Raw genomic sequence first — 21238 nt, 5'->3', positions numbered from 1 at the left:
GGCCTCTGAAGGCTCGCAGAATTAATGACCAGCTCATGCTGCTGGACAGGGCTTTTCTTGACCCATTAGCGTTCCCAGAAAAATATGCTTTCAGGTATGAAGCAGCATTATTATTACAACATCCTGCTACTAATGACCAGTCCCTTATGAATAATAATTAGCATCCCACTGACCACCCTCTATTTGTTCAAACTGATGTCACACGTGTTTGCAGTCGCTTCTAACACTCTCTGGCATCACGCAGGCACGTGATATGGGCATCGAGGTCATCGAGTGTGCCCACCTTCCCCGGCCTGGCAGATGCAGTAGAACAGGCTGAGCGCACCGGGCTGAAGGAAGACTGGGATCAGGCTCATAAACACTTATCCATCGTCACACAGGCCATCGCAGGAGCTGCACACACACTGGATGATGTGATTTAATGCACAATGAACTTCAGACTTTAACATTTCCACAAAAAGGAGAAATATTTACTGTTTTTGCCAAATAAAATTCCTAGACATTTTAAAATGAATATTTCCGCTGTCAGAGGGTGTACAGATGTAAAAAAATCATTCTGAATTACCACTCCCAGCAGATTCCTAGTGCACTATTGAACAAAAACCTGTTTTCTGATAAACAATTGTTTGATAAGTTGTTTGTAGTGAAAACATAATTTGCCTGTAATGAGGAAGTTATTAAATGGATAGTTCACCAAAATGATATCAAGATCTTAATTTCTTCTGTGGAACATGAATTTTTTTTTTTTTTTTTTTGCACTTATCCCTTTCAATTAGGAGGAAAAGAAAAACGCACACAGAATGCACTGTTTTCAGGCATGATTTATTGAAAACACACCAAAGTGATACTCTACAAACCTGGATTTTTCTTTAACAAGAGCAATTCTCTCTTCTGGATATTAGTAAAATTAACAATACATTCGGTCAATGTGGCATTGTTCTTGAGTGCTAGGAAAGCATTAACAACTATATAATCAAACCCTTTAATTGTCTCTATCTTTTAAAAGTTTATAATACAATGTAATACAAGGCAAAAACCCACCACCAGTCTAGACTACATTGAGAACACAGAGTGAGTGAAAGTGGGAGGAGCCAGACAGAGGAGGTGTGTGTGTGTGTGTGTGTGTGTGTGTGTGTGTGTGTGTGTGTGTGTGTGTGTGTGTGTGTGTGTGTGTGTGTAAAAGAGACAGAGAGAGAAAGAGAGAGAGAGAAAGAGCAGTTAGGGACCAATAAAACATATAAAACACACTTATCATTTTTTATCTAACATGGAAAAAGGTTAAGGCACATGATAGTTACAAACACATTTGCTACCAAGTTGTACACTTACTGAATTTTGATGCTCTGAATTAATGATATCTACAATAGTAAGTTTCTCTTGAATCCATTTCAACATCTGTTTTTTTCTAGAAATATACAATCTGATGCAAATTCACACTCCCGGATCCTCTCGTACTACACGGTACCAAAATCCTTTGGTTGTATTCTGCAAAAAGGCAGTCAGGAACAGACAGTCAAATATTAATAATGAACCTACACAAGGCTAAAGATCTCGATGTGAATGTACACAACATTTCATCTTCAAAAGTGAAAATTATTACACAGTTATTTTGTTATTAGGAGTCTCTGTTAAAACACTATGAAAAAAAAATCTTGCTATAGAGAGTTATATAGAGTCACATGACAGAAATGAGATGATTAAGCAGACGCGTGTTGCTTGCCTCACATTACATGGAAACAGCCTGGAATAAAAACAACATTTTTCATCCTACTTGGTATGTTAGCGTTTGTCCCTTTTTATGTGTTAAAAAAAATTATATGTATAACACATTGACAGGTAGAACATTTACAGCATTTGCTTTTTTTCTCATGTCAGTGTCCAGATTGTAATATCCAATTTACAAATACATAAAACTAATCGAATGAAAACAACATTAAAACTTTGTCATGCTTTTTTTTGTCATACTCAAGAGATACAGTTTTATGTCAAGTATTTTGGCTTAAAATGAAAGGTATAGTGTCTATCCCTGATTCCTCTTCTGTAATTCCTTGTCTTTCCTGAACAGCACTTAAATTCTGTCAACCAATCAGATCATTTTAAACATGTTTTCCAATGGAAAAAAAAAAGAACACTGAAAATAAATGCTCCCATTTAACAAAGCAAGATGTAAAAAATATAAATAGACAATGCGAATGACTCTACAGCCTTTGATAAACATTTAACTAAAGCAATGATCTTTTTATTATATTATTATTAATTTTTATACAAACATGGCCATGCTTCATGTACGGAATACTGAATGTGTTCTGAACAAACTGTTATGGATTCACATCAATCAATGTTATAAAGAAGATTGTGATTTTTCCCCTCTCTTTTTCTCTTTGTAACCTAATATACATTTATAAAACAACAAAAATATAAAATGCTTTTTAAAATCTACTTTTATGATAACAGGAGCAAGTGAATCCTCCTAATATCCCTCATACCACAATCTACATATTAACAAATAGATCTTTTTTTTTTCTCATAACCCCTTTTTAAATAAACCAAAGCAAAAGCTGGTAAGTGCCAGTGTTACCCAGCATGCCTCTGCAGCTCGACATGTCAAGCGGAATACAGGATCAGCAGACCGAACTGACTGAAAGCGCAGTAGCTCTCCTCTCCTCAGCTCCGCTATGAGCAGATATCAGTGTTCTCAGTGAGAAGAAACAAACACAGTGATAATATGTCTTTAAAGTTGCTTTATGAAGCCAGCACACAGAAATCGCAAAGCGTGCATTTCAATATAGACCCCCCGGACATTGTATGTGTCCCCACACCATTGTAATGGACAACAAGAAGAACAAAAAAAAAAAAAAAAAAAAAAATTTCCTTTTCCTCCTTCTCAAGTGTCCTCAACTAGTTTAGATAACCAAAACTTCCATTAAAACTCTACAAAATGAAAAAGAAAAAAAAGTCACAATTCACTGCACTTCTGGGGAAAACAAATCCACAAAACAAACAGTAATCAGGCAGAAACGTACAACAAAAATAATATAGGCAAAATTATATATATATATTTTTTTGTTTTGACATAAAAATAGTTTTTTTTTTCTTATTTCTCTGCTTTCCCCTCAATCCAATTCTTTCCGATACACGTCCACGTCCAAGACAGCACTTCCTGTACACTCAATCCATCCATCATTCCTGCAAATCCTCAGTTCTGGGTACACTATGTCCAGTGGGAATGTACATATGAGAAGTGGTATTTTTTTTTTTTTTTCAAACAGTTTTTTTTTTCCTTTTCACAGAAATCTCAAAATACTGGCTGTCGAATGAAAGTTTGTATCTCTCGCTCTCTTAGGCAAAAGTCTTCAGATGAGTCCACATCACGGTGAGCTCTGCGGTTAATGGCAGTGGTGACTCGTGAAATCCTTGTGTGGTAAGATGTAGCGCTGTTGCGAGCTAAGCCTGCAGCGGAGAGGGCAGGAGAGCCACAGTTATCAGATGACAACATCAGACTACATGAAAATCTGTGTTCTAATGAGAGCTATTTCTATTACGATCACAGAACAAATACCTGATTACATTAGACGTGCATAAGAATATGTTTGCAAAATGAAAGTGAGCATGTGATTGAATGATGGATGATTTTTAGGGTGATGAAACTAAGGACATGTTGTCTCTACATAACTTACCAGAGCTAAACCATGTAAGTTACAAAATGAAAATATGATATTATGTTTAACAAAACTCATGAATAACAAACTAAGAAGATCCTCTATAGATATGATCAAATTATACATGTTTCAAAGGCCAGGATTTAAGTGATCATGGTTTTCTGCTAGACAGATACAGTATGGGATAAAGAATACGAGAATGATGAGTAGATATTTGCCAAGCATTAGAGGGAAAATAAACAGGCGATCGATGGTGATGGTGATGCTAACCCAGAGAAGGCAGCACTGGCCTAGAAAACTTGATGACACAGTGTATTTTGGTCAGTTAAGTCCACTTTCCACATGAAACAAATTAAAATACACTCCAAATTAAAAGTATGGGGTCAGTTTAAGCTGTTAGCATTCCAGTGTACCACCTGAAGTACACATACCTTTCAAAAGTGACCCAAACCATACATATACACCAAACGGTTCAGGAGCAGCATGCAATTTACTTTGGGTATGCCTTTTTTAGGTGTTTTAGGCAAATTTTACAAAAATGCTAAGGGTTTAAAAAAAGAATTCTTTTATTCAGCAAGAATACTGTAAAATCATCAAAAGTGACAGTAAAGACCTTTATAATGTTACAAAAGATTGCCATTTTGAACTTTCTATCTATCAATGAATCCTTAAAAAATGCTTTACTGTTCCCACAAAAATATTAAGCAGCACAACTGTTGTCAAAATTGATAATAAGAAACGTTTCTTGAGCAGCAAATCAGCATATTCAAATGATTTCTGAAGGATCATGTGACACTGAAGACTGGAGTATTGATGCTGAAAATTCAGCTTTGCATCACAAGAATAAATTACATTTTAAAATATATAAAATATTATAATATTTTTAATTTAATATTTCACAATATAAAAATTTTAATGTATTTTATCATCAAATAAATGCAGCCTTCTTAAGATAAAAAAAAATCTTTACTTAACTTTGTGCTGGAAAATATGACTGGAAACTAAATACTGAATGTAATATATGTTGCACCTCCTGACCATTGTATGTCTATATGTGTGTGTATATGCTTGGGTATACATATTTATGTAAGAATTTATGTAAGTATGAGTATGTATATATGTAGGTATGGGATATACATTGTTCCTTGTCCCCTTCTTTAAAATTTGGTTCCTCTTTCTTTGTTATATGTTTGAAAAAAAAAAAGGGAATAAATAAATAATAATAAAAAATCTTAACAACCCCAAACTTTGAACTGTAGTGTACATGCAATAGAAGTTATCATGCTCTACTTCTCAAAAAAGAAAAACTGTTTCAGGTCCTATTTTCTTCTCCATGCATTTAAGCAGTGTTATCTATTTTGAATAACAATCCTCATGATATTGGTAGTATCACACAGAGAAAATAATTTTTAAAGATCTGAGCATGCACTCATCAGCCAATGCACTCCTCTGGGTTAAACAGAGCAAATGATAACGAAGGGTGGGAGTTATTTCATGACCAGAACGAGTGAGAACAAAACCTTTGGATAAGACCTACCATGCATGCATTTAGACCCAGGAGTCAACAGGCTGAGGTTTAACATCACAAGCATCCACCAGACTGACAGTCGGCCTGTTGCTCCTGATATAGTGCTTCCTATTTGTGTCATTCTGCAGCAGTGGGAGAGGGGTTCAAATCAGCATAACCAACAGTTTAAACACACAGAGAAAGGCAGTTAGTCCTCGCAACGGGGAAGCTCAAGGGGAAAATAAACAGTTAGAAATTATAGAAGTGAAAAGTCATTTAAGAGAAAGCATGCAGAACTGAATAAAGAAACATTCCGAAAACAACAAAATGTTGGTCAACGTGATTGTTGTGCCGAAGCTTGTTGTGCCAACAAGGACCCCTAGAGGGAGCAACTTCATTGTATTAGTAGGAAAACATCTCCTTACGGTCTGTCAAATATTCTGACAATGAAAAAGAGTAAAACCGTTTGTTCGGTTGACATTCTGACACTCACAGTAACACAAATCAGAATTTGTCATGACATCTATTAAAGCGTTTGGAAAGCCTAACAAAGAATTATGGCAGGCAGCTGTTGAGAGACAAAGCCCTGTCACAACGCTGAGACGGACTACAGATGGTGCAGAAATGTAGTCGTCAATAATGCAGTGTCCATGAACACGCTCATATGCAGACACACAGTAAAGCAAATCACTCTCAAGCTGGGCTGCGATAACACTCATAACATGAGATGACTCCATATGAAGTGAAGAGGGAGTAAGAGAGCTCAATCTACTGTTGCAGAGGCACTTGATATGCAAGTCAACCTCTCTTGCAGATGCCAGTTAGACGAGGAAATAGCAGCACCAGACAGTTTTTTAATCATCTCTACATTAATGACTTTAATATCACAAAGCTGATGTTTAATTATCTATTTAAGCACGGCATGGAGCTAACAGCAGACTGTATATGAGGGGAAGTCAAATATACAGATATGGACAGTGTGATCCTAAAGTCTGAGACCACTAGGGCAAATTTAATTATATAATTTTCATATATGTACTTTTCATGAGAACTTGTCAGTGGAAGAATTTGAATGGAAAGTTTAATTTAAAATAAATAAATAATACATTTCAGTATTTGTTCCCCTATTGTTTTAAGGACAGCAGCATGAACTGCTGCATGAACTCCACAAGTCTGATCATGTTTTCTAGAATGATTTGAGAATAATCCAAAGAAAATTGTGTGCTTCAATACAAGAACACCTGACCAATGTCACAAATTTACTTAGGGACCCAGCTCAAAATAGTGTTTCAAATGTTAATACATATACTTAAAATTTTTAAAGAATCCTAAAAATGACCCCCACTTAAAGGTGCTAAAGAGGATCATTTCGTCGACTGAGAAACCAAAGACTGTTAGTGAGTTTTTGAAATGAGCGCATGCGTAAGAACAACCCCCCTCCTTCACAGCTCATTTAGAGGAAACGCCTCCCAAAACTAGTGCATGAGTATTGGAACACGAGTGTTTACCACCGGCATTCGCTGTATCGTGTTAGTGGATTCATTATGTCGGACTCACCGCAGGTAACTCATAATCTGCAGTTGTTACTCCTGTCTCCTGACAAAAACATTGCATGTGGCGCCTGTGGAGTGGAGAAAGTTACTGGAGCGCGCAGCCACGCTCGTCTCTCACAAGGAACGTCATGGCAGTGATTGACAAGCCAGAGGGCCAATCGTTAACACGATTGGCTGATGTTTTTAAGGCTCTACCTCGTGCACAGATGATGTATATTAATATTATTCCTTTCAGTGCACCTAATAAATAGTCTTTTATCAGTTAGTAAAGACAGTTTCAAGCAATATTGCAAAAATGTATAAAACAAAACATCCTCTTTAGCACCTTTAATAAGAATCACAAGCTTAAGTGTTGTAAAATACATGAAGACACCACATCCTCTTGTACCACTGTTTGAAGAATTTATCTTCCAGAATCTGTCAGTAAGTTTTGGAAGATCATTTTTATTCCATATCTGCAAGACAGATTTTTTAGGATAGGAGATGGTCTAAAAATGAACTTTACTGCCAGATTCTGGAAGATAAATTCTTCAAACAGTGGGACAAGAGGATGTGGTGCTGGTCCTTCAAGAGTCACTCTCAATCTGTCTTTCTTTAAAGCCTATAAAAAACAGTCTTCATGTATATTACAACACTCCAGCTTGTAATTCTTCTTAAGTGTGGGTAATGTTTTTTAGGATTCTTTGTCTCTGAGATCCTGAAACCTTGCACTTCTGGAGACTCCAGGTAGGTTGCAGTTGCAGTTGCAGAAAATGGTGGTGCTGGAGACTAAAGGGTTCCTGATGGTTTCACACTTAATTCTTCACCTTAATTATTTTGCAGTTAACATGTGTCTTTTCTTCTCCACCTGTTTTTGTCTGACCCTGCTGACACAATGAGCATTTCACTGTCCAATGCTCCTTAACTTTGCAATTTCTACTATTGCATTAGTATTGCATCCTTCTCATGAGGATTTAATAATTTTTTGACTTTTCAGTCTGAGTTAAATCTTTTTTTTTGGCTAATTTTGTCTGTAAAAGAAAACCTGCCTAATAATAATGCACACCTGAATATAAAGCGTTTTTCATTTCCAGCCTTCATGAACAACACTTATAAATGATTAAATACAAAATTAATAGTAGTTATTATGATTGATGTGGTTTGGAATTGGTAAAATGTGCTTGGAAAAAATCTGATCAGAGAATCAACTTGACTAATAATTCTGCACATGATACATACATAATAAATGTGTCTGATATTTGAATGAAAATTTGTATTTTACAAGGCATTATAACATTTATACCTGCCGTTTGTAACTGTAATCATACTGGGGGTGTCTAAGATGCTTTAAAATCAGTGTTGCCATGTCCACTTATTTTAAGTGACTTTGGGCTTGTTTTTTCATTAGGTCACTTACAAATACGGGCAGTTCCAATGCATGAAAACCATTTTGGCTTGTTTTGAAAATTGCTTATTTTCCCTCAGACCAAATCACTTAATGTTCTACAGATCTGGCAACACTGCTATGATGCCTTCCTTCCACTGCTGTGTAGTTAACTGCCACACTATGGCTCTGACACAATTCAATGTTAATATATAATTTCTTTTTCCTATGAAAAATTGCAATGTTGGTGCCTGAAGCAACTAATGAGACAGAGACGTTATTAGCGCACTATCACAGACAGCACTGTCACACAGAGTGCCTTCTCAGATTAAACAGATGTAGAAACGTGTCTCACTTCTGACACTTCTGCTCTGACCTTTAACGGCTCCCGCTCCTGCAGATCCGACGAGCCGTCGCTGCTTTTGTACTTGGAGTCTTTGTCTCGCTGGTCAATCGTCGAATAGCCATCTAATGAGAGCGAAAGAAAGCAGAGAAGCTCTATCATCATGATTGGTGTGTCAGCACCCTCAGCATGGCTCTTCAAACAAGCAGCGACAGATCCCTCAACCTTCAGCTGGGAGCATCCCATACGTGCTGCGCTCACAGATGTTCTCATGCTCGCAGCTGAGCGCGTGATGTGTGTGATTACTCTGAGGGTTTGTGTGCATGCAGGCTGTGTGTATTTCTTCACTTCCTTCCAGCCACTCAAGCAGCACCCCATCTTCAGCCTCTGTCCAATTATTGTCAGTCAGGCTTGGAGAGGATGCTGCTTCAGTGGAGAAGATCAGAGAGACGGCACCTTAATGAAGAGGTGGTACTCTGTAGTGAACAAGCAATAGTGCTTCTGTTCAAATTTCCATTGGCCCAAACACACCAAACACAACAACACTACAAACATCTTATTAAAAGAGGGGTTTTGCAGACAGCATTGGAATGAAACTCTTTGGGGAAAAAAGAAATGCAGTTAGAATTTAATTACTTTTTAAAACTAAACGCAACATTGCTTAGGAGAAATTTTAGGGGGAATGGAATTAAGGGGGATTATGGTTTTGTATTCTCACAAAACCACATCAGTCTGTAGGGTTTGTTTTTGAGGGCATGCCGAAACTGTCTTACCTGGACCGAGTTCGTCCATAGGTATCATATCCCCACCGCTACACCCTCTGTTGCCTGCAAAGCATTTTACAGGCCTGATTTTTCAAGGAACTAACACTCAAGCTCATTTTTAGAATATAAAAGTATAAAATTTCTTCATAGCTTTCAATGTCTATAGAGTAAAATTTCATTCTTCTGCATTATTGAGAAACTGGTTTACAAGTCTTAGGGTGGGTTGCACCAATATGGATTAAATTAAGCAAAGTTTAGAGCTAATCAAGGATTATTTTAAAGGGTTGGTTCACCCAAAAAATGAAAATTCTGTCATTAATTACTCACCCTCATGTCGTTCCACACCCGTGAGACCTTCGTTCATCTTCAGAACACAAATTAAGATATTTTTGATTAAATCCGATGGCTCAGTGAGGCCTGCATTAGCAAGCAAATTAACACTTTCAATGCCCAGAAAGCTTCTAAAGACATATTTAAAACAGTTCATGTGATGTGTTTCAACCCTAATATTATGAAGTGACGAGAATAGTTTTTGTGCACCAAAAAAAAAAAATCTAGTGATGGGCGATTTCAAAACACTGCTTCATGAAGCTTTCAATTTCAATGTTTCACCACTGGGGGGCTAACCACTGACAGTTTGATACAAGCTCCGAACCACGGATTCGAAACAAAAGATTTGTAAAGCTTCGAAGCTTCATGAAGCAGTGTTTTGAAATCGCCATTCACTAGATATTGTTGAAAAGGGTTTTTTTTGGTGCACAAAAATTATTCTCGTCTCTTCATAACATTAAGGTTGAACCACTGTAGTCACATGAACTGTTTTAAAAATGTCTTTAGCAGCTTTCTGGGCACTGAAAGTGTTAATTGTCTGGCAATGCAGGCCTCACTAAGCCATCAGATTTTATGAAAAATATCTTAATTTGTGTTACGAAGATGAATGAAGGTCTTATGGGTGTGGAACGACATGAGGGTGAGTAATTAATGACAGAATTTTCATTTTTGGGTGAACTAACCCTTTAAATCGAGCCATTGTAGTTAAACAGCAACAAAGTTAATATTCCATTTCCTTCTTTATTTACCACCAGAAACTTTCTCTCTGACATAAGTAGCTCTTGCCGATAAACGAAATAAACTTGTCAGCTGTTTTTATAAACTGCTATGTAGAGAGACTGTTAATGATCAAGCAGACAATGAAAACATTGTGGCAGCGTGTGGATTTCATAAGCCTGTAAATTCATTTGTAGTATCAATTAATAGAGTAATATGGCAGCATAAATGTATAACAAAACAAGTGGCATGATTTGCGGAGTGATTATCTCTGCTCTTGATAGTGCCGCCCAGCAGTCTTGCATGGAGCGTGCCTGAGAAACGAGAGGTGCAGCAGCAAACACTAGTGCTCACCTCATCATCACAATCCCTAAGATCTGAGTTTGAAATGATGGAGCAACAGGATTAAAGTTAATCTATCTTAAATATAAATTAAATCCAGGATCAAAATGATGGTTTAAATGTAAACCTGCTTATTTTTAAACAAGGTTTAAAGTTTGGTGCAACAGAATTATTAGATAAATCTTGATTTAATCTAGATTTAAGCTTAATCCTTATTGGCGCAACCCACCCTTAATGTTGAAAATATACTTTAATTAGATAATAATCTGTGAAATACTTCACTACACACAATTCTGAAGTGAGAGCCACCAATCAGAGGAGACACAATGAGTGAGAATGGCAGAAATATGACTCAACAGTGACTCAACAGTGACCACCCATTCCCATAAAGCATAAAAAAGACAATCAAATTAGTCACTTTAAAGTTTACACTCTCAGTCGACTTATATGTAAAATTTGGGGTCAGTAAGATTTCTTTGTGGATGAAATTCTACAAAAATATTAAGCAGCACAACAATGTGTCTAGAGCAGCAAATCAGCATATTAAGGCTAATTCACACTGCACAGACAAACGGCAACGAACACGTTTGTTGGGTTTTTTCGGATCAGTGTGTTAACCCTATCGACACCTGTTGGTGTTGGTTGGAGTTTTTTTTCACCCGACTGAACACTGAAGATGTTCAATCAGCATTTGTCAGTGTCTGCTGGGGCAGTGTGAACATGACAGTCATTTTTCATAAAATTCTAAATCCAACGGCAAACACTTCTAAAATAGAAAAAACTGTATATTATACTCACAAACAATGATCTAAAGTTAACAGTTTCAAATTGTATTGCTGTTGCTTATTTGATAATATCATTTGTAGTGGTTCATGGATGAGTAGTTCATCTTGGAGCTGGCTGGTTTCGTAGTTTTGATCTCTGATTTTTATTTCAGTTATGGAGAAAATGAATGAGAAAAATACTTTCGGAACAAAGGCTGCTAAAAAGCTGTGCGGTCACCGTTGCGCTCTATTCTCCACATTAAGGCAAGCTGGGAATGGTGTGGGACTTATGGATGTGATCAAATGCATCACTGTCATGAGCAACCATGCTAACAGCAGTAATAAAATGAGAAAAAAACCAAAGCTGTCATGCTAACTCCTCTCTCAATGAGATGTGCCCGGGTGGACGGATGGTGCGCAGTAATTTACCATCATTTTACTTGAGAGTGAATGAATAATGAGCTCCTATACTGAGGCCCATTAATCTGCTGTCTGATCCTCATAAATCATTCTGTATCATATGAACTGCTCAAATGACCGATTAAAGCACAAGAGATGCGGCAGCTGCACACACCAGCTGAGCAATGGGGGTGAAAGATCAAGTATTCTGCCACATGTTAAAACACAAAAAGTAGTAGAGTTCAGAAGATATGCTCGCTCAGGTGCACCTGAACCTCCAGAACTCCCCTGAGCACCCAGATTTGCTGTTATCCATAGTGTGTAAGTCTCTGTTTGGGGTCTTACACTAACCTTGGTTCTTCTCCATCAAGGGGAGTGTAGTGTCATCATAGCCAGGCTTGCAGCTCTTGGATCCTTTGGGGGTACCAGTTGCTATCGGCTGAGAAAAATCAAGAAGATAATGTTTCAGAAATATAGGACAGAGTGGCAAACCTTCACAAAAAAACAAACAAACAAACAAACAAACAAAAAAACACTTGGGTAATACTTCAGTGTAGGGAACACATATTCACTATTAACTACAACTTAACTCCTAATTTACTGCTTATTAATAGTTAGTAAGGTAGTTTATGTAGTGTTTAAATTTAGGTATTAGGTAGGATTGTAGAATAAGGTCATGCAGAATAAGGCATTAATGTATGCTTTATAAGTACTGATAAACAACCAATATACTAGTAATAAGCAACTAGTTAAAAGTGAGAATTGAACGCTAAAATTAAAGGTTACCAACATTTGAATTCATTTTTCTTCATAAAATATGAAGATAAGGCATGCAAAGGATAGTTACAGAACAAAGTGAATCTCGCAGAAACTGTCAAGTAATGTGACCTTCATATTTCCCTTCTTTAAGAAAACTGTACTGTGCATTAGAAAAAAGAAATCTATTAAGAAGCATTAAAATTTTTTGCATTATGAAATAATTTCCCTGGCAAACAATGTGAAAAAAATATGAGACACTGAAATTAGTGCATTCGTATAATAGCATTAAAGTATATTAAAAAATATATAGTATATATGTATAGTATATATGAAGGATACATAATGGCACATTATTATTCATGATTATTTATGTAATCTTTAATATAATTTTATAATATTTTTATATTTAAAAAAAGAAAAAAAATTCTTATTCTCATTCTTATCCATTTCTTATTGTTTTTTTCTTTAGATTTTGGAGTGAATTGTGAACCGGACATTTCTTCATTAGATTTACCCTTCTATACAGTACTCTATCATTTGGTATTAGAATAAGTGAAAAATCAGAGTGTTTGTGTGTATCTTTGCTCCGCTCTACCTGGAAGTGTGTTTTATTCCAGCCATCCTTGGTCAAGGCATTTCTCAGCTCCTTATAGCTCCAAACCGTCTGTAGTACATGGGAAGCAGCTTTGGTCTCCCTTGCTGACTGGCTGCAATGCATAAACATGCAGGGAAAGAGAGTTATGAGGAATCCAGAGCCCGGTGGAATAACTCTCAAATTCAAAGTCATCTATTCCCCTCCTAGCATCGTGAAGTCACTACTGCTCCAATCTCCAACCCCTGTGGCCACAGATTTCTCTATTTTCACTTCATTAGCTTTTCCTGTGATCCTCACTTAATTACCAGGAGCCTACGACTTCAAAGACGCGTCAGAAAGAGATGGAGAGAGGCCGTGTAGCCACTCTCCAGTCAAGCATGTACTCTTTAAAAAGTTAATCTCTCACAATCAATATTTAGTTTTGGGTAAAATCACACTCAAATGATGTGAAGTTTTAAATGAGGTCACATGTGGAAAGGATGGCGGAGGTTTGTTTAACATATGGCTTTCTCTCCAGAGTTCTCTGCTGCTTTTGATATCTACAGCACTACACCACTTAATATTCAGTTTTTCACACGCATATATTAAAAATGACATGTGTGGTGATAAAAATAAGACACTTCAAAGAGCAGCAACTCTTGTTGCTGTTTTTCTCTGCGATGTGAGGAGGACCCAAACTAACGGAAGATGTTTGCACAGATCAAAAACCTGTTGGTGTACATTCCGCACTAAGCGAGCCTTAAGAAGTCATGATTGGTTGAAGTAGATGTACTGTAGATAGTTGGCTTGAAATATAAATTACAACACAGAAAGGTGCAAAAAAAATATGCTTAAAAAAGTATGTACCATGCAAATTAGGTCTAAAAAAGTGAAACGGAGATTAAAATGTTAACTTTTTTTATTTTAATAACTTGAGCAGAAATCAGAATTGTCCTGTCTTGGTCTGTGCTCCATTCACTTCCTACCTGGTCCTGTTGATGGCCACAAGCTTGTCGATTGCTTGAGCGGTAATGAGAGAGCGGGCGTTCTCAGAGCTGTCAGTGATGATTTCATGGATGGTGTTGAGGATGGCCACCACTGTGTCTTCCTCCAGGTTCTTGGCTGGCCGCTGCTGTCCGCTGGGCAGGTTGCTGACCAAATCCCTCATGGCGTAACTCCCTGAGGATGAGAGTACAAAAGAATGATAGATTGGGATCTGGCAAAGAGCAAAACAAGTTACAGAAACCCAGAAGCAGTAGACCGTAAACACAGATTTGTATTCAGAATTCTTTACATATCAGGTTCATTAACTGTCGCCTTCTGGGTAAAAATCAAATTAAAAAATTTAAGAGCACTGAATAACAGTTTATTTTCTTTTTAAAACTTTTGTTTTACCACAGTTGTTGTACAAATACTACTCAGAGTCAGCTATGATTCATTTATTTTTCAAGCAACACAAATGATTCAAAAGTAAAAGAAATTAACAATAATAATAATAATAATAATAATTAATAGTTTTTTTTCCACAAAGACGCATCAAATTGATCAAAAGCAACGGTAAAGACTTTTACATTGTTATAAAAATATATATTTTTCATATAAATGCTGTTCTTTTGAAATTTCTGTTCATCAAAGAAGCCTGGAAAAAACTGCAAAAATATTAAGAAGCACAACTGTTTTTAACATTTATAATAATAAGAAAAGTTTCTTGAGCAGCAAATCAGCATATTAGAATGATTTCTGAAGGATCATGTGACACTGACAGGAGTAATGATGCTGAAAATTCAGCTTTGCTTTCACAGGAATAAATAAAAATAGACAGTTATTTTAAATTGTAATAATATTTCACAATATTACCGTTTTTACTGCACTTTGATCAAATAAATGCATCCTTGGTCCTTACATTTAAAAATCTTTCTGACAACAAACTTTTGAAAGGTAGTGTAAGTGTCAAGTATTATTAAGCTGGTTTTACACAATATGTAGAAATGATCAAGAAATGCTGCTCTTGCCTATCAGGTCTTTGTTGCGGCGGTCGATGGACAGGTTCCTCAGAGCGATGGCCACAGCTCGCACCACCTTGTCTGAGTCAGAGCGCAAGAGCTCCACGAGGATTGGCAGCCCCTTCTCCTTACGCACAGTCGCCCGGATATAGTTTGACCACTGTAGAAATGAGAGGATCATACATACTTTATGAAGCCAGTGATTCAGACATTTTTTTTGCTGCACTCATTTCATGAAGTCAGGTCAACTTATACTTAGCCAGATAAGCAGCTCTGCTAATCTCTCATAGCAGGAATTTGCCTGTTAGAGTATGTGCGCAAGAAAAAGCTCCTCTGTTCTGGGAAACGGCAATCCAGTAAATAGCCATTTGTCCCTGCTAGACTTGTGTGCATTTTTCACTCTAACCGCATGAATCACAAAACCTTTATGTGACAAGAAATCTCTATTCATCAACCAGTGCCCCTGAGATAGTAATTAAGTTGTTGCAAAACCACGCCATGGCCACTAGGAGATGGTAGCGAGCCTAGAAACACGATTGCAAGAAAAGTAGGGGGAAAAGAATAAATTAATGAATAAAAGCTATCAAATCCTCTTATAGACCACAGATGTGACATGTCTGTCTCCCTACAGCAGGGGTTTGTGATGTGCTTGGGCCTCTGGGTTCACTAGCATGCATGTGTCACCAAGCATAGATATGAGGCAGGTCTGAAGCGGTGCTGTGAGCTTATGCATGGCTGCACTTCAGGTCCAAATGGAGAAGGACACAGGGTCAGGGCAGTGCAATTTAATGGGATTTACTCTTGCATTAGGCATAGGGGGATGTGTTTATTAGGGCATTTCCTCTTGATTTCTGCCACAAGAGAAAACAGAGCCCCACACATGACACTGTGGAACAGACACATCATACTTTAGGTAATTAGGTATTGATTAGGAAATATGTTCAAGGTTCATTTCAAGCAGACAGAAAAAAAAACATCACAAATGAAGGTTTATGGATTTGCATTATGTTCTCCAGCAGGCCAATCAGAGTCCGTATGGTGGTTGAACAGGTCACCTTTGTTTGATACGGCATCTTGTGTTACTTTACACTGCCAGTTTTAATGATTCTCATTTCAACTTTTCATATGCAGTTCTGTTCTGATTCTTTTAGTAATTTTGACAATAATTATACATATTTAATACAATATAATTATACAATTCTAATAATTGTACAATTATACAATAATTATATTACAATATAACAATAATTATTGCTTAAAGCAGAAGACTGTTGTCAACAGAGAAAACAGACACTTTCAGATTTCAGCAGAATAGTAATAAATCAGAACTAAACTGAAAGAAATTCTTAAAAAAAAAAAAAAACTTTCAAAAGTTGGAGATCTGTAAGACTTTTTTTTTTTAAATAAATCAATACTTTTCAGCAAAGGAGCATTAAATCGATCAAAAGTGACAGTAAAGACTTCATCATTTACTCACCCTGCATTGTAAATTGCAATATATATATATATATATATATATATATATATATATATATATATATATATATATATATATATATATATATATATATATATATATATATTATATATATATATATATATATGGATGTTTGTTGAGAGCCAAATCAGCATATTAGAATGATTTCTGAAGGAACATGTGACACTGAAGACTGGAGTAATGATGCTGAAAATTCAGCTTTGCCATCACAGGAATAAATTATATTTTGAAATATTTTACAACAAAAACAGTTTTTTACAAAAACATTTTAAATTGTAATAATATTTCACAATATTACAATTTTTACTGTATTTTTTATCAAAATAAATGCAGTTTTGGTGAGCATAAGAGACTTAAGACATGTTGTCATGAAAACAACACTCTTTTATTGTATATTTTATAATGTTCCACTTTATAAGCATATTTCTAGAATCTCTAATGGAACCAAATATCCTGAAGATAATTCAATCTAGGATTGTTTAATAGATCCAATACCTGTTATTTCGAAATTCATTATGTGCTGGAAGATTACAAGAAGACACTCACTGTCCACTGTCCAGCGCTGAGGTTCTGTAGAGCCCCGGCCGCTGCTTCTAGCGTGTTATAGTTCTGGCTTTCTGTCAGCAGAGACAGGTAGAGTCGGACCACCTCCGGCTGATACAGTAACTCAAAACCTGCACACGTACATGACAGATACACAACAGAATTACAGATATAACACTAGTTGAACATAGACAAACACAGATTAGCTATGGGGTGGCAAATATTGATTACATTTCCTTCTGCCAGTGTTGTGGTGCACCTGGCGAAATGAAAAGTGGACAAAATAACAAGGTAGGACAAACGCATGATTATCACGACAAATAAATAGAGACAGAAAATCAAAGAGACTCCACTATCACAGATACATTGAGCAGTTCAATAGACAAACTGCCTAAAAAAGCCAATTGCCTGATGGACGCTTGGCTTCTTGATAGCAACACCCCAATCTGAGCCAATGTAATCACGGAGTCTTTCATTAAACATGACTTGAGGACAGAAATCCAAAAGAAGAAGCTCTTTCTGGCTGATTCAATGTCGGTTCCTCCTCCTCCAACAACAACAACACAACATTTTGAGAATACATTGGAGTTGGAATTGGAGACATTTGCAGTGATAGTAGGGAGTGGATAATTAGCTTTCTCCTGTCTAAATGCTAAATGATGCCGGCGGACCTACGAATCCCTGTATGCTACTCCTGGGATGTGACCATTCGTATGTGTGTGTTCCTCTACAATTATTTTTCATAAGCTGCACCGCTGAGTATTGCAATACAAGATTTACTCATCTAACAAACACAAACATAAATATAGAACATTCTGCCTCTTGTATATTCCAGTGGTTTCGCTTCAGGACCACAATTGTTTACTGTACAAAATAAAAAATATCCACAAAATATATCGTGGATTAAATTTTTTTTTTTTTTTTGAGGATGGACATGTCACACAATATATCCATGTCAGCATCTACCTAATTTGACACTTCTACAAAGTGACAGGTGAATTTGAACTAAAATACTGTTTGAGGGGAAACACCTTTGATGTCAACAACAAAAGATATCTGAAGAGTTTTCTTCTGTTCTGTTCTGTGCCTTATTTCTTCTTATTTCTTCAGTGGAACACAAACAAAGATTCTTTGAAGAATGTTTCAACTGTTTTTGCCAACCCAATGCAACCAAAACAACCAAAAAAAGTCCAAAACAGCACTGGACCCCATTGAGTTTCATTGTATGAACAAAAGAAACACTGAGACATCTTACAACGTATCTTCTTTTGTGTTCCACAGGAGACATTTAGTCATACAGGTTTGGACATGAGGGTAAATAAATAACAATTTTAATTTTGGGAAAACTATCCCTTTTAATATTTAATATTGAATATCCCTTTTAATGCTCACTGAAAATTTCAACATTTGAGTCCTTGTCTGGGTCTGAGGATAACCATTTAGTTGAAATCTTCAACTGTGCAACCACCGCACATCCATCTTGCACAGTCTTGGTGTAACGCTAGTCATGAAGTGCTCATGGATTCTCTTCGTAACTTGGCCTGGGAAAGCAATACCACCAAGGCTGAGCATGACAGATGTGTGGTGGTTCAACAGGCCATCTTCATTTTCACTGCCACGTCAAAATCGAGGAGTCTGGAGAAGTTCAAAGGAACCTGAGCAATGATATTCATACAAAGGCAGCAAAACTGCAACACGGTGTAATTCGGTAACACGTCTGAAATGAGTTTGCACTGTGGTGGCGAGCAGAAAAAGATGGAAGAGCTGACATACTAATGCATGTTTGCTGGTGTGTGACTGCATTAGAAAAGCTCAACCACTGCCTGGCCCATCTGCACTTTCTAAATGTGCACCTAACACCTATAATTTAGAGATGGAAGAGTGGCCTGCAGGATGTGGGCTGCTCACTATACATTTTTATTTCTGTCTGACTGATGGTTTGAGCGAAAGAACTGTCCTCATCTTTTTTTGTAGCTTCCACACATTCACAACCTCAATTACCATTTAAGGCTATTTTAAGTCTTTCTCCTCCCCGCTGCTTTAAAATTCCTCTTGAGTGTGTTACTATGCAAAAAGACATCAGAGAAGCCTCAGAGAGTGAATGTATGTGCGGATTAGCTAAGGCATGTATTCACATCAGTATTATGCCTTTTTACAAAGAGCTAAGTGGGAAGTCATAAATCATAGTCGTTCAGATACAGAGCCGTATTCTCTCTCTCTGACAGCTATAGCATTCCCTAATCTCTCTGTCAAAATTGAGTTAACTTCGAAAAACCTAAATGCTTCATATTGTGGAAAGATGATTGCCTGCTAGTTTAGCTTTAACTCAAACCAGTCAATAAACACAAAATCAGATAATTAAATAAGCTTTTTCTTGTGGGGAAACGGCTGACAGATTTATCACTGCAAATGGAGAGTGTTTTCCGTGTATGACTGACGTCTGTGTTAAACCCTGCCGCGAAGTTCATGTCATATCCATGACAGCCCTTTGATATCCGGGAGTCTGTCCACATTCCCCTCCTCGGACAATTCTTGCAGGCCGGATTTGCCTCTGAGTAGTAGTTACGAAACGCCACATTTTAAGCTATGATTAGGGATTAGTTACCAAAAACGTTCCTCCTTCAGAGAGAGAGAGAGAGAGAGAGAGAGAGTTGAAAAACAGCAGGAGACAAAACATCTCAGCTCTGCAAATATCATTGATTCCTGTCAGGATCCAACTTCTATTTCTTTGAACAAAGTGAGAACCGCGCTGTAATGTTGAATACATTGAATGAGCTGTTATACACAAACATCCAAGCCACTGTAGGCGTACAATAATCGCTTCACAAGAAAGAAACATCCACATGTCACCCTGGTGCCTTATTACGTATATGAATGGAAAGTTCAATCCCAAGGGAAATAGGAAAGGGATCATTAGCATGATTCAGAGAAACATATCTCTTTTAGTAGGTAAATTAAAACTAGTGAGTGACACCAAGAAACAACTCTAAGAAACAACCCTAACCCGTGACCCTAAAGAGGATAAGCAGTATGGAGAATGGATGGAAACTAAAAACTAAATTAAATGTATACATTAATAACCTTAGAGTGGACATAAAAGAGGTATTCACCATAGCATTAAAGTGTTAATTCACCCAAAAATGAAATTTCTGTCATCAAGCACTCATCCTCATGTCGTTCCACACCCATAAGACCTTCGTTCATCTTCGGAACACAAATTACGATATTTTTGATGAAATCCAAGGGTTCAAATCGTTGAATAAAGTCATTATTTTTGTTTTGTTTTTGCACCAAAAAGTATTCTTATTGCTTCACAACATTAAGGTTGAACTACTGTAGTCACGTTGACTATTTTAACCATGTTTTCAACTACCTTTCTGGACATCAAAAGGTGCAATGTCCAGGGTTCCCACACCTTGTTAACTTCAAATTCAAGGACCTTTCAAGGACTTTCCATGTCCAATACCCTCAAATTCAAGGACTAATTGGTTACATCGTGTTACCTTGCAAGACACACTGTTACAGTTTTCATGTGTCAAACACAAAAATGTCAAAAGCATTTTTTCATTTTTTTTGGACATAAGACAGAGATTTTCTATTTCTGTTTTGCATAAAACTGAAGAATATTCGGTACATCCTATACTGTATTATATATCTGATATTAACTTTTGCATGGATTTTATTGAAAAGAGCTTTTGGAACCAGAAGTTTTAAGATATATGAATATGCTTTTAAGTTTTTCTTGCCTCATGGGTTTACACCTGTGAAATCTTGAGGTACCATCGTAGTAGTTTCGTGTGCGTGAACGTCGTGGTAACGTACAACCAGAGCCGGATTAACGCAAAGGCAAACTAGGCACGTGACCAGGGCCCGATTGGCGGGATGGGGCCCAGACAGAGGGACAAAAAAAAAATATATAATAATAATAATAAAAATAAATAAATAAATAAATAAATAAAATGTACAAATGTCCTATCTACAATTTATTTCAATATGTATTAATTAACTAAAAATAGTGACGATGTTTATCTTAACCATAGTCAGAGTGGGTCCGATGGACTCGCCAAAACGAACACATCCTGTGGGTGTTGCGAAGCAAATTGCTAAATAAAGCTTGCCA

At 36.7% G+C, this 21238-nt stretch overlaps 2 protein-coding genes across 16 annotated transcripts in view; one reads left to right on the top strand and one right to left on the bottom strand.

Moving 5' to 3' along the window:
* naaladl1 (N-acetylated alpha-linked acidic dipeptidase like 1) overlaps window positions 1-688 on the top strand; it is a 7374-nt gene extending 6686 nt beyond the window's left edge. Inside the window, exons 18-19 of the mRNA XM_067405680.1 lie at window positions 2-94; window positions 245-688. Of these exons, the coding sequence (XP_067261781.1) occupies window positions 2-94; window positions 245-422 (271 nt within the window). The 3' untranslated portion in view covers window positions 423-688. The remainder of the gene's footprint in view (window position 1; window positions 95-244) is intronic.
* Window positions 689-835: 147 nt separating this feature from the next.
* Window positions 836-21238, bottom strand: part of arvcfb (ARVCF delta catenin family member b) — a 264134-nt gene continuing 243731 nt past the window's right edge. For 12 of the 15 annotated variants that reach the window (XM_067405666.1, XM_067405670.1, XM_067405667.1 and 9 more), the window contains 9 exons: window positions 17122-17249; window positions 15087-15237; window positions 14061-14253; window positions 13096-13207; window positions 12093-12180; window positions 9199-9252; window positions 8459-8550; window positions 5197-5309; window positions 836-3450 (listed from right to left, as the gene is read on the bottom strand). In XM_067405666.1, coding sequence (XP_067261767.1) covers window positions 5208-5309; window positions 8459-8550; window positions 9199-9252; window positions 12093-12180; window positions 13096-13207; window positions 14061-14253; window positions 15087-15237; window positions 17122-17249 — 920 coding nt within the window. In that variant the 3' untranslated portion in view covers window positions 836-3450; window positions 5197-5207. The remainder of the gene's footprint in view (window positions 3451-5196; window positions 5310-8458; window positions 8551-9198; window positions 9253-12092; window positions 12181-13095; window positions 13208-14060; window positions 14254-15086; window positions 15238-17121; window positions 17250-21238) is intronic. The other 3 variants (XM_067405672.1, XM_067405665.1, XM_067405676.1) reach the window with 3 other exon arrangements.

This window comes from Chanodichthys erythropterus, chromosome 13 (genome assembly GCF_024489055.1).
Source record: "Chanodichthys erythropterus isolate Z2021 chromosome 13, ASM2448905v1, whole genome shotgun sequence".
Lineage (NCBI taxonomy): Eukaryota > Metazoa > Chordata > Actinopteri > Cypriniformes > Xenocyprididae > Chanodichthys > Chanodichthys erythropterus.
The sequence above is the reverse complement of the archived record's forward strand: the minus strand, read 5'-3'. Positions and strand labels throughout refer to the sequence as shown.